Below are 13,604 nucleotides of genomic sequence, written 5' to 3' on the forward strand. Positions count from 1 at the left end.
CTTCTGAGGAGTGGCTGGTGGGTTTGAACCACCAGCCTTCTGGTTAGCAGTCAAGTGCCTTAGGCACTATGCTACCAGAGCTCCTGTTAAAGAGCATAGTTGTCACTTTAAAGACAAAGGTGTGCCTGACCCAAGCCATGGCATTCTCAATCATCTCATACACATGGGAAAGCTGGACAATGAATAAGGAAGACCAAAGAAGAACTGATGCCTCCAAATTATGGCAGTGGCAAAGAATACTGAATATACCATGGACTGCTAGAGAACCAATAACTCTATCATGGAAGAAGTATAGCCAGAATGCTCTTGGAAGACAGGATGACAAGACTTCATCTCTCGTACTTTGGTCATGTTATCAGGAGGGATCAGACCCTGGAGAAGGACATCATGCTTGCTAAAGTAGAGGGTCAGTGAAAAAAAGGCAGACCCTCAACAAGACAGAGTGACACCGCGGCTATAACTATGGGCTCAAGCATAGCAGGGATTGTGAGGATGGCACATAAAGCAGAGTGAAGAAAGAAAACTGTGTCAGAATCCATAGAGTTGCATAATACTTGTATAGTTTTTAAATATGCAAAATACCACAATATATTGTTTAAGGGTATATTACCAAAGTATAAGAAATACATGGCAACAATAAATGCCAAAATCAAGATAGTGCTTAAATTAGGGAAGGAAGCTTCCATTGTATTGGCAATGATCCATTTCTCAAGCTAGATGTTACATGAGCATACCTCCTTATAACTTTCTGTATGTCTGAAACTTCTTTTTCTTTTTTTTAATTTTATAAACTACCTTAAACCAAAAAAACTTTAAAAATGGGCAAATGATCTGAAAAGACATTTCTCCAAAGATACATATCAAATGGCCAATAAGCACATGAAAAGATGTTCGACATCATTAGCCATTAGGGAAACACAAATCCAAACTATAGCATGATACTACGTTGCTAGGATGGTTATAATTAATTAATTAATTAATAATAAGTGTATGTGAGGAGGTGAAAATGGAAAATGTTGGTGGGAATGCAAAATGGGGCAGCACTTTGAAAAACAGTTTGGCAGTTTCTCAAAAGATTAAACATAGAGTTACCACATGACTCAGCAATTCCACTCTTAGCTATACACCCAAGAGAAATAAAAACATATGTACATGTAAAAACATGTACATAAGTGTTCAAAGTAGAACAAACCCAAAAATCCATCAATGAATGGATACGAAAATGTGTTATATCCACACAATGTATATTATTTGGCCATAAAAATATATAAAGAACTGATTCATTCTACAAAATGGATGAGCCTTGAAAACATCATGTGAAGGAAAATCAGAAGACATGTTATATGATTCTATTTATATAAATTACATAGCTTCTATATATTTTATAAATTATGTAGCTATTTATATAAAGTGTCCAGAATAGACAAATCTATAGATAAAGATAGCAGATTGGTGGTTGCTAGAGGACAGGGGAATGCAAAGTGAATTTTAATGAATACAGGGTTTCTTTTTGGAGTGATGAAAATGATCAGATGGTAATGACAGTTACACAACTGTGAATATACTAAAAACTACTGAATTGTATGATTTAAAAGGGTGAATTTTAGTTTTTTTTTTTTTTTTTTAAATATCATATAACTAAAAAGCCACCTATCTCAAATAAGGGCATATTTGTAAAATTAAGCCTTAGAGAGTCAAGAAATCCAAATTAATTTGATATCTATAATATGAACATTTATGCTATTTTAGAAAAACAAATCAGAAATGACACTGTGTCAAAAGCTTAGCATTTTTTAACTTAGTCCATTTACCTGTGTACATGAGAGAGGATAGTGGGTACCGCAAGCCAAGTGCCTCTTCTGTAAAGGAATCAACAAAGTCTTCCAGCATATGAAGCCCAAAATCTTTGCCTCGGTATCTCTTTCTCACAAACATTGTATCAAGAACTGGCAACTGGTAGCTTTGGGTAAGAAATGAGGCACATATACTTCCTGCAGTCATAAGAACAGAACCAAACAATTCTTTACATTAAAAGGCCATACATACACACACACACACACACACAGAGCTAAAGAAATTTATAAGCTCTATAATATAAAAGGAGCTCTGGTGGTGTAGTGCTAAGCCATCTGACTGCTAACCAGAAGGCTGGCGGTTCAAACCCACCAGCCACACCTCGGAAGGAAGGTTGGGCAATCTACTTCCATAGTGACACTGCCTCGGAAACCCAAGGAGGGGTCACTATGAGTCGGATCTGACTCGACGGCAGTGGGCTGGGTATAATACAAAATGATTTATAATCTTTAAGACATCTAGCTGTTATCACACATCATGTCACAAGCATGTAATAATGAGAAAAGCTATATAATTTGTTTGTCAAAAGCATCACCTAATATAGAACAGAGAGCTCATTACCATTTTGTAAATTATCTCAAATATATACGTATATTTAAAAATATAAATTTATCACTGTATACTTGTACAACTTTCAAGCTCATCAACTACCACATCTTCAAATTCAAATAATATCTGATAACTAGATTACAGTTTATAATATATGAAGTATCTAATTACAACCTTGGTACCCAAACATTCAACTCTTCCCTTTACTTTTTCCTTAATGAGTCTCATTTTCATCTACCTAAGATGGCAGTGAATTAGCTCTCCGAATCCATAAGGATTATGACTAATTAGAAACATTTCTGTCTTAGAAATGGCTATGCCAGTAATCCTTTGCTGTAGATACACTCTTAAATCAATCTTGCATGTTTAAGGCTAAGCAGGAGAAATAGATGTGAAGTAGTATCTAAATTTATCTTTCTTTACAATACATCTTTGCTGATTCATATTTTTAAAACTGGCTGCATTTGTCGGTTCTGACCATCCAAACAAATATGTTAGCTCCTTTAATATGTCTTAAGATAGTTTACAAATTGAGAGCATCATGGTAGGGGTTCCTACTTTTCATTAACTTTATTATTAATTCATGGTTATCAGTCAAAATTCTACACTGTTGCCTAAATAAAACAATCTATTATTCTCAAATTATTCATATGATTTTAATTAATTCTAACAATGTACTTCAATGAAGAAATAAAATTTCAGGTAACAAACATCTTGCAAATGGACTTTTAGAAATCATACCATTCGATGAATGGATAAAAATAACAAGACTTTTTTTTAAAATTCAATCAGATACTTAGCACTATTTATTATCAAATTGGAAAATTCCATTGTTTTTTCTAACAATCTCCAAGACTACCAACTAATTTAAATTTAGAATAATGTACTTAGATCTTAATTAAATGTTGAAGTTAAATTCTTGTTGACATGCAGTTAGGATATTTCTAAGGCCGATTTCTTTTATGAGTCTAACAGGAAGTCTCACCAACAAACTAATGAAACTATTATCAGCTTTTACTGCCTTGAAATCAGGATTTTCTCATAGTAACTGTTGGTGGTTATTATGAAATTAAAAGAGACATTACTTTATAATGTCTAGTAGTAGAAGTAGTAGTTCAAAGAACAAAACAAAGATGAATGAGAAAATACTAACTAGTTTGGTTCTCAGTAAAGTTTAGAGATCTGTGATGGTTTACTACTCTTTATGCTTCACGTTTCTTACAAAAGGATAACAATTATATGGGGAAATTTCTCCCAAATTGTATTTTTCTCTGTTTTCACAGAAACATTCCTTCCAGTAGATAAAAAGTAAATTCTAGAATAATAGTGTTAAAATGCTCAATTTATGGAACTAGTAGTCTTCACAAAGTTTAAAGTTCTATTCATTTGCCATTTACACATTCATTTCAAAAGTCATGCTGATTCTTTTCCTTTGCCTACACCTTAACTACTTCTACTTCCCAGAGTTCTACCCTTACACAAACTAAAAACCAAAAGCAAACCCACTGACATCCAGTCCATTCCAACTGATAGCAACAGCCATTGAGTTTCTGATGCTGTAAATCTTTATGGAAGAAGATCGTCCCATCTTCTTTCCACGGAGTGGCTGGTGGGTTTAAACCACCAGTCTTCTGGTTAGCAGCCAATGGCCTTATCTACTATGCCACCAGAGCTCCTTACACTTACACCAAAACCCTTATACAAGCGCAATCAAATAAAGGGCAGAAAAACTTCCCATATTACTGGTCTTCAGACTTATCAATAGATGCAGAAAGTAGCACAATTACCCAAGAAAGCCCAAAACATAACCTGCTGCCTCAGTTGAAATTTTCATTAAATTAAAGCATTGCATGTAGTATCTATATTTCCATAAGTTTAGGATCCCTGGTCGGAAAAAAGGTTGGGCAATCTACTTCCATATGATACTGCCTCAGAAACCCAAGGAGGGGTCACTATGAGTTGAGTCCAACTTGACAGCATGTAACAACAACAAAATTATATGTCAGTTATACCACAATAAAGCTGAAAAATAAAAAAGACAAATAACCCAATTAAAAATGGGCAAAGATCTAAGAAGGCATTTCTCCAAAGAAAATATACAAATGGCTAATAAGCAGATGAAAAGATAATACCATCAACAATTAAGAAAATACAAATCAAAACCACAATGAGATAATGCTTAATACCCACTAAGATGGCTAGGGAAAAAAAAAAAAAAGTTAGTAATGCTGGAGAGGATGTAGAGAAATTGAGCCTCTCACGCACTGCTGCTTTGGAAATGTTTGGCAGCTACTTGAGAAGTTAAATCTAAGAGTTCCCACATGACTCACCAATTCCACTCCTAACTATGTACCCATATGTCCACACAAAAACTTCTACACAAACGTTCATAGTGGTTCTTATTCGCAGTAATAGCCAAAAAGTACAACCAATCCAAAAGTTCACTGACTGATGAGTGGATACATGAAATGTGATATATCCATACAACAGAATATTACTCAGCCATAAAAATGTAGAAGTACTGATTCATGCTACAACATGAGTGATCCTTGAAGACATTACACTAAGTTAAAGAAAACAGACACAAAAGGCCACATTATGTATGATTCCATTTATAAGGAATTTCCAGAATGTACAAATCTATAGACACAGAAAATAGATTACTGAGTGGTAGCCTAGGGGCAGAGGAATTTGGGGAGAAACAGGAAATGCCTGCTACTGGGTACAGGGATTTTTTGGGGGATGATAAAAATATTCTACCATTGGATGTAGTAATAGTTGTACAATTTGTGATTATACAAATGTTCACTGAATTATACACTAAAAATGTGTAAATAGCATACATAAATGATGCCTCAATAAAACTGTTTACAAATGTAAACAAAATAGTAACCTACACAAGTGACCCCAATAATCTATTTATAATCAAATTTTGCATGTTGTTGTTATCAGGTGCCATCGAGTCAGCTCCAACTCATAGCGACCTTATCTACAACAGAACGAAGCACTGCTCTGTCCTGTGACAGCCTCACATATAGCAGGATTGCCCTGCTATACTGGAGCCCATCGCTGCAGCCACTGTGTCAATCCATCTTGTTGAGGGCCTTCCCTTTTCTCGTTGACCCTCCATTTTACCAAGCACGACATCCTTCTCCAGAGAATGGTCCCTTCTAACAACATTACCCAAGTAGGTGAGACAAAGTCTGGCCATTCTCGCTTCCAAGGAGCATTCCGGCTGCACTTCTTCCAGGACAGATTTGTTAGTTCTTTAAGCAGTTCACTGTGTTTAAAGCATTCTTCACCAATACCACAACTCAAAAGCATCAACTCTTCTTCTGTCTTCCTTATTCATCATCCAGCTCTCAAATGCATATGAGGTGAGTGGAAATACCATGGCTTGGGTTAGGTACACCTTAGTCTTCAAAGAGACATCTTTGGTCTTTAGCACTTTAAAGAGGTCTTTTACAGCAGATTTGCCAAGTGCAATACGTCATCTGATGTCTTGACTGCTGCTTCCATTGGTGTTGACTGTAGAACCAAGTAATAGGAAATCTTTGACAACTTCAATCTTTTCTCCATTTATTGTGATGGTGCTTATTGATCCAGTTGTGAGATTTTTCATTTTCTTTATATTGAGGTGTAATCCATACTGCAGACTGTAGTCTTTAATCTTCATCAGTAAGTGCTTTAAGTCATCTTCACTTTCAACAAGCAAAGTTGTGTTGTCTGAATATTGCAGGTTGTTAATGAGTCTTCCTCCAATCCTGATGCCATGTTCTTCACATAGTCCAGCTTCTCAGATTTAATTAGCATACAGATTGAATGAGTATGGTCAAAGGATAGAATGCTGATGCATACATTTCCTGACTTTAAACCACACAATAGCCCCTTGTTCTGTTCAAACGACTGCCTTGTGGTCTACGTACAGGTTCCTCATGAGCACAATTACATATTCTAGAATTCCCATTTTTTGCAATGTTATCCATGATTTGTTATGATCCACACAGTTGAAAGCCTTTGCATAGTCAATAAAACACAGGTAAACATCTTTCTGGTATTCTTTGCTTTCAGCCAAGATCCATCTGACATCAGCAATCATATTCCTTGTTCCACATCCTTTTCTGAATCTAGCTTGGATTTTTGGTAGTTCCTTGTCGACATACTGCCGCAACCATTTTTTAATTATCTTCGGCAAAATTTTATTCTTGTATGATATTAATGAGCCGAAACCAACAGCCATGGAGTCAATTCTGACTCAGAGCAACCCCCACTGCACTTCTAAAGCTGTAAATCTTTACAGAAGTAAATTGCTTCATCTCCCTCTCATGGAGCAGCCAGGGAGTTTGAACCACTGACCTTCTGGTTAGCAGCCTAATGCCTTACCCACTACTCCACCATAGCTCCTTGACACAGACTGATAATTTCTGCTTTCTGTTGGATCACCTTTCTTTGGAATGGGCACAAATATGAATTTCTTCCAGTAAGTTGGCCAGGGTAGCTGTCTTCCAAATTTCTACTCTATAAATGACTGAGCTCCTCCAGCATTACATCCATTTGGGGAAACATCTCAATGGGTCAATTCCTGGAGCCTTGTTTTGTCAATTCCTTCAGTGCAGCTCGGACTTCTTCCTTCAATACCACAGGTTCTTGATCATTTGTTACCTCCTAAAATGGCTGAATGTTGACCAATTCATTTGGTACAGTGACTCTGCCATCCTCTTTTGATGCTTCCTGTATTGTTCAATATTTTGCCCATAGAATCCTTCAATACTCTAACTTGAGACTTGAATTTTTTCTTCAGGTTTTTTTAGCTTGAGAAATGCTGAACATGTTCTTCCCATTTGATATTTCCAACCCTGGTCTTTGCACATTTCATTATAATACTTTATTGTGTCCTCTCAAGCTGCCCTTTGAAATCTTCTGTTCAGCTCTTTTACTTCATCATTCCTTCCATTTGCTTTAGCTATTCTTCACTGAAGAGCAAGTTTTAGAGTTTCTTCTGATATCCATTTTGGTCTTCTCTTCCCTTCTTGTGTTTTTAATAATCTTTTGCTTTCTTCATGTATGATGTTCTTGATGGTATCATCCCACAACTCTTCTGGTCTTCAGTCAATGGTGTTTAATGTGTCAAATCTATTCTTCAAATGGACTTTAAATTCAGGTGGGATATAATCAAGGTCATATTTTGGCTCTCATGGACTTTTTAAAATTTTCTTCAACTTAAAGTTGCATATGAACAACTGATGTTCCGTTCCACAATCTGTCCCTATCTTGTTTTGACTGATGATATTGAGCTTTTTGATTGTCTCTTTCCACAGATGTAGTCGATTTGATTCCTGTGTATTCCATCTGGTGAGGTCTGCATATATAGAGATTGTTTATGTTGTTGTAAAAAGGTATTTGCAATGAATAAATCATTGGTCATGCAAAATTCTATCATGCAATCTCCAGACTCATTTCTATCACCAAGGTCATATATTCCAACTACCAATGCTATTTGTTCCAATTTTTACATTCCAGTCACCAATAATTATCAACACGCAATGTTGACTGAGCATAAATTTGAATAACAGTAGTATTAACTAGTTTTTTTTGTAGGCATATGGATATTATCCTATTATTGACAGCACTGTAGATAGATCTTGAAATGTTCTTTCTGACAACAAATGCAATGCCATTCCTCTTTGTCATTCCTGGCACAGTAAACTGTATCACTGTCTGATTCAAAACAGCAATACCAGTCCACTGCTGCTCACTAATGCTTAGGATATTGGTCTTTATGTGTTTCATTTCTAACTTTCTGATATTCATACTTCATACATTCCACATTCTGATCATGAATGGATGTTTACAGCTGTGTCTTCTCATTTTGAGTCATGTCACATGAGCAAATGAAGGTCCAGAAAATTTTATTCTATCCATGTAATTAAGGTCAACTCTAGTTTAAGGAGGCAGCTCTTCCCCAGTTGTACTTTCAGTGCCCTCCAACCTGAGGAGCTCATTTCTGGGACTGTATCAGTGGCATAGCTTCCAGCATCACAGCAACACACAAGAAACCACAGTATAACCAACTACCAAGTGGAAGCCCCAAAACCTACTCCTACTGAAACCAATTTTTCAGTAAATGGCACCACCATTCGCCAAACAAATTGTGGTACCATGCTCAAAGCAAATAACCTAGAACTCATCCTTTACTCTTTTCTTTCACGACCCATATAAATGGATCAGAAATCCTACAGCAGTAACTTCCAAACTTATCTCAAATATGACCACTTTTTATCACCTCTATCCCTACTATATCATTTCTCAGCACCTCATCTCTCTACAACACCCTCTTAACTGTCTTTCTGCCAGCATTCCCTGCAGGTAGTTGGTACTGGCCAATAATTAAGAGCACAGCTGGGCGTATCCACAGGGAGTCTCAGTTAAATTCCATGCGGCTGCTTGGGCTTCTTCACAGCATGGATGTTTTGGAATAGTTTTATTTCTTCATGGTGAGCGGCTTCCAATAGTGCAAAACTGGAAACTGCTAGGCCTTCTTAAACCTTAAGAAGACAAACTGTGTTAGCCCAAATTTAAATGGGCTACTCATGGGCATAAATACTGATAAGCATGGTTCACTGAGGCCACTAAAGTAACAGACTACAGGAACCCAGGTTCCTTCTATCTTGTGGGTTCTCCAGCCCATAAGTCCTTAGGCTCCTTTGCATGTAGCAGACATATGAGGGTTAAAAAAAATTTTTTTTAAAAGTAAAACAAAACTTTTTAACCATCTTGACTTGATGTCACTCATCACATCTTCCATTCCTTTGTGAAAGTGACTAGAAAATATAATCCTAACTGGGCAGCTACTGGTCAATAACAACAATACATAAGAAGCCCCACAAATTTTTGGTGGACAACTAGCAGCCTCAGCTAACATTCTTCTTTCTCTTATCTCCCAGTAGACTGACATTTCCCTCAGCCTTCAGGAAGTCAGTGATCACATCTCATGAGATAGAAACCACTGTTACCACATACTCCCTCCACAGTTTTATTCCATAACCTCAGGGTGTTTTCACTAACTTACATTTTTACACCAATATTCACAAATATCTCCACATACTCACTTTGTACAATACTCTCATCCACACTTTGAAATTATTTTGACTTCTGGGGTCCACATAAATATCTACACTTCTCTCATATGCTCCAGACTTAGATTTCTAACTATGCATCTCTCTTTGTATGTCCCACTGCTGTTGAGTTGATTCTGACTCATAGTGACCCTACAGAGTAGAACTGCCCCATAGGGTTTCCAAGGCTGTAAATCTTTATAGAAGCAGACTGCCCCATCTTTCTCCCATGGAAGAGCTGGTGGGTTTGAACTGTTGCCCTTCTGTTTAGCAGCCCAATGCTTTAACCACAGTACCACCAGAGCACCTTGTATGTCTAAACTCTACGTTGTAAAAATTGAACTCACTATTACTAAACCTACTTCTTTTGTATTCATAATCTTAGTTAATGGTCTCTCACTATTATCTAACACAAAGCAAAAACTCTTAAGATTCATCACTGATTTCTCCCTTTCCATCCAGATACCCAGGCAATAAGAATCACTGCACTCTGTCTACCCCAAATAGGCCACTTACCAAGCTTTAGTTCTTCTTTCACCTGCACTACCAAAATAATCCTTTTAATTGACTTCCCTGACTTTAGTCTATGATTTTCCTACCCATTACCCAAGTGCTGCAAAAATGTTCTCTCTAAAATATTTAATGTCACCCTTACAAAAGATTCTTTTGACAGCTTCCTTGGCCATGTGATAAAGTTCCAAACTTCTTAGTATGGTATTTAAAACCCCTTACAATGGGACCTTCATCTTCACTTGTTCTCACCCCACAAACTTTAATCCTATGAGCCTATTCAGGGAAGAGTCTCAAATACAATCTGAATTTTCATGACTTTATTTGTTCCTTCATATATTTATATTCCATCCATTCATATATTTACTGAGAATGTTCTTTCCCTTCCTCTCTTCTCTGCCTAATGAAATCATATTTACTCTTCAAAGTCATTTTTAAATATACTTTCTCAATGACACCTTCTTCTAGGTAAAATTAACTATTCACCCTTCAATGATTATCACTGTTGATAGCTCAAATACATTACTTAACAACCTGAATTACAATTAGTTGTTTACTGACTATATATAGTTCCACTAGATTTCTGGTGCTTTTCAGGGCTGAATCCATGGCTTGTCATTTTGTCTCCATGGAGAATGGATTCAGCTCTACTTCTCCAATAAGCAGAACCCTTGTTGGAAAACGTGTTTATTCAGACAGCTAGTAGCCATCTCATTTCCAAATGACACGTTTCAGACAGCACAGAGCATGATGGGATTAACACATGCCTTTGTTCATTTTCCTAAGAAAATAAATTATACCTGGACAATCTCAAGTCTCTAAAATACAAATCTTTCCCCAACAAAAATTTCAGCTATGTTTGCCTTTAGCTAAACTATCAATCTGTATCATTTTATATCACAATGTTTGTTATTCCTTAAAATAATTTTAAAGCACTAGGTCCTGAACCTGAACTTCAGTAAACAGGGAGTGATCTATCCAAAAAGTTGGGATAATCACAGATACAGTTCACAGAAAAATGTCTGAGAATCTTAAGGAAAGAATTGTTGTTATATTGTTGTTGTTAGGTGCCCTCGAGTTGTCTCCAACTCATAGCTACCCTATGCACAGCAGAACAAAACACCGCCCAGTCCTGTGCGCCAGCCTCACAATCCTTGCTATACCTGAGCCCATTGTTGCAGCCACTGTGTCAATCCATCTCACTCAGGGCCTTCCCATTCTTCACTGACCGTCCACTTTCCCAAGCATCATAACCTTCTCCAGGGAATGTTTCCTTCTGAAAACTTGACCAAGTAGGTGAGATCAAGTCTTTCCATTCTCATTTGCAAGGAGCATTCCAGCTGCACTTCTTCCAGGACAGATTTGTTAGTACTTTTAGCAGATAATGGTACTCTTAGCACTCTTCTCAAACACCACAACTCAAAAGCAGCATCTCTTCTTTGGTCATCCTTTGTCAGTTGTGGCACAGTAGATCATATGATTGTCTGATTCAAAATGGCCAAAACCAGTCCATTTCAGCTCACCTAGGATATCAATCTTTATATGTTTCCTTTCATTTTTCACAATTTCCAATTTTCCTAGACTCGTACATTCCATGTTCCAATTACCAATGGATGTTTGTGGCTGTTACTTCTCATTTTGAGTCTTGCCACATCAGCCAATGGAGGTCCCGAAAGCTCTACTCTATCCATATCATTAAGGTCATGTCTACTCTGAGGAATCAGCTCTTCTCCAGTCAAATTCTGAGTGCCTTCCGACCTGATGGGCTCATCTTTCAGCACTGTATTGCACAATGTTTCAGGGCTCTTCATAAAGTTTTCCAGTAATACATCAGACAGTGCTTCACTGTATTCATAAAGTTTTCACTGGCCAATTGTTTGAGAAATGGATGGCCTCTTCCTTCTTCTGCGTCTGTCTTAGCCCAGAAGCTCTGCTGAAAGCTGTCCACCATGGGTAACCCCACTGGCATATTGCAACACCAGTGGCATAGCCTCCAACCTCACAGTGACATGTAAGCTACCTCAGGATGACAAACTGGCAGACAAGTTCATCTCCCTTAGTTTGTCCTAACCCCTCTACACCTACCTACTTTGGGCAACAGCCTTAAAACAGAGTCGCCACTAAGCAAAAAGCAGCCCCCGAGCCTAGGGCCTTTCTACCTAGGGCCCTAGCCTTAAAGTACAGCTGCCCCCAAATGAAAAGCAGCTCCCAGCTCAAGGAGAGAACTAGAAAAAGAAAAGAAAAAAAAAAAAAAAAAAGGTTTCCATTATAAACTGGATTTCAAATCAAGGTTACAAAAACCAAAAATATGTCCTCTAGTACTGATCATAAGTCACTCTGGTGGTGGTGTGGTTAAAGTTAAAGGCTGCTAACTATAGGACTGGCAGTTTGAACCCACCAGCTGCTCTGTGGCAGGAATATGAGGCCGCATACTTTTGTAAAGATTCACAGCCTTAGAAACCATATGGAGCAGTTCTACCCTGTCCTATGAGTTTACTGAGTCGGAATAGACTCATTACCTTAGCACTGTGTCAAAAACCTGACTTACAGAAGTAGGTGATTAGGTTGTGCTTCTTCAAAATGGTTCTTTGATACTGCTACACCAAAATAAGGGTCTTCAAACTGAATCAAGGTAGTTCACAGGTGAAGCCAAATAACAGTGGATGTTTTCAAAACTGAAGTTAATGAATAGTTACACATATACACATACTATACCAGCAATGGCAAATTGAAGAGGAATGGTGTGCCACTCACAAATTGAAGAGGAATGGTATGCCATTCATCGTCACAAAGACTGTTTTAAGATCTATCCTGAAGTACAATGCTGTCAGTGATAAGATAATCCATGCACCTACAAGGAAGACCAGTTAATACTACTATTATTCAAATCCATGCACCAACCACCAAAAAGAAAGATGAGGAAATTGAAGATTTCTACCAACTTCTGTAGTCTGAAACTGACTGAACATGCAATCAAGATGTGCTGATTATCACTGGTGACTGGAATGCAAAAGTTGGAAAGAAAGAAGAGTTAATGGTAGTTGGAAAATATGGCCTTGGTGATAGAAATAACACTGGAGATAGCATGATAGCATTTTTTTAAGACCAATGACTTATTCATTGCAAGTACCTTTTTTCAACTACATAAGTGTTGGCTATACACATGAACATCACCAAATGAAATACACAGGAATCAGATTGACTACACCTGTGGAAAGAGGCAATGGAAAAGTTCAATATCTTCAGTCAAAACAAGGACAGAAGCTGACTGTGGAATAGACCATTAACAGCTCATATGCATGTTCAACTAGAAGTTGAAGACAATTAAAACACGTCCACAGAGCTAAAATTTGACCTTGCTAAAAGAGAATTTAGAGACCATTTAAAGAATATATTTGCTGCATTGAGCACCCATGACTGAAAACCAGAGGAATTGTGGGATGACATCAAGAACATCATCCATGAAGAAAGCAAGAGGTCATTAAAAAGACAAGAAAGGAAGAAAATACCAAAATGGATGTCAGAAGAGATGCTGAAACTTGCCCTTGAGCAGAGAGTAGCTAAAGCAAATAAAGA

At 37.3% G+C, this 13,604-nt stretch overlaps 1 protein-coding gene across 1 annotated transcript in view; it reads right to left on the reverse strand.

Moving 5' to 3' along the window:
* FAM169A (family with sequence similarity 169 member A) overlaps positions 1 to 13,604 on the reverse strand; it is a 75,086-nt gene that overhangs the window by 41,058 nt on the left and 20,424 nt on the right. Inside the window, exon 5 of the mRNA XM_007943349.2 lies at positions 1,812 to 1,991. Within this exon, the coding sequence (XP_007941540.1) occupies positions 1,812 to 1,991 (180 nt within the window). The remainder of the gene's footprint in view (positions 1 to 1,811; positions 1,992 to 13,604) is intronic.

This window comes from Orycteropus afer, unplaced genomic scaffold (assembly GCF_000298275.1).
Source record: "Orycteropus afer afer isolate SDZICR_OR568_19922 unplaced genomic scaffold, OryAfe1.0 scaffold00104, whole genome shotgun sequence".
Classification (NCBI taxonomy): domain Eukaryota; kingdom Metazoa; phylum Chordata; class Mammalia; order Tubulidentata; family Orycteropodidae; genus Orycteropus; species Orycteropus afer.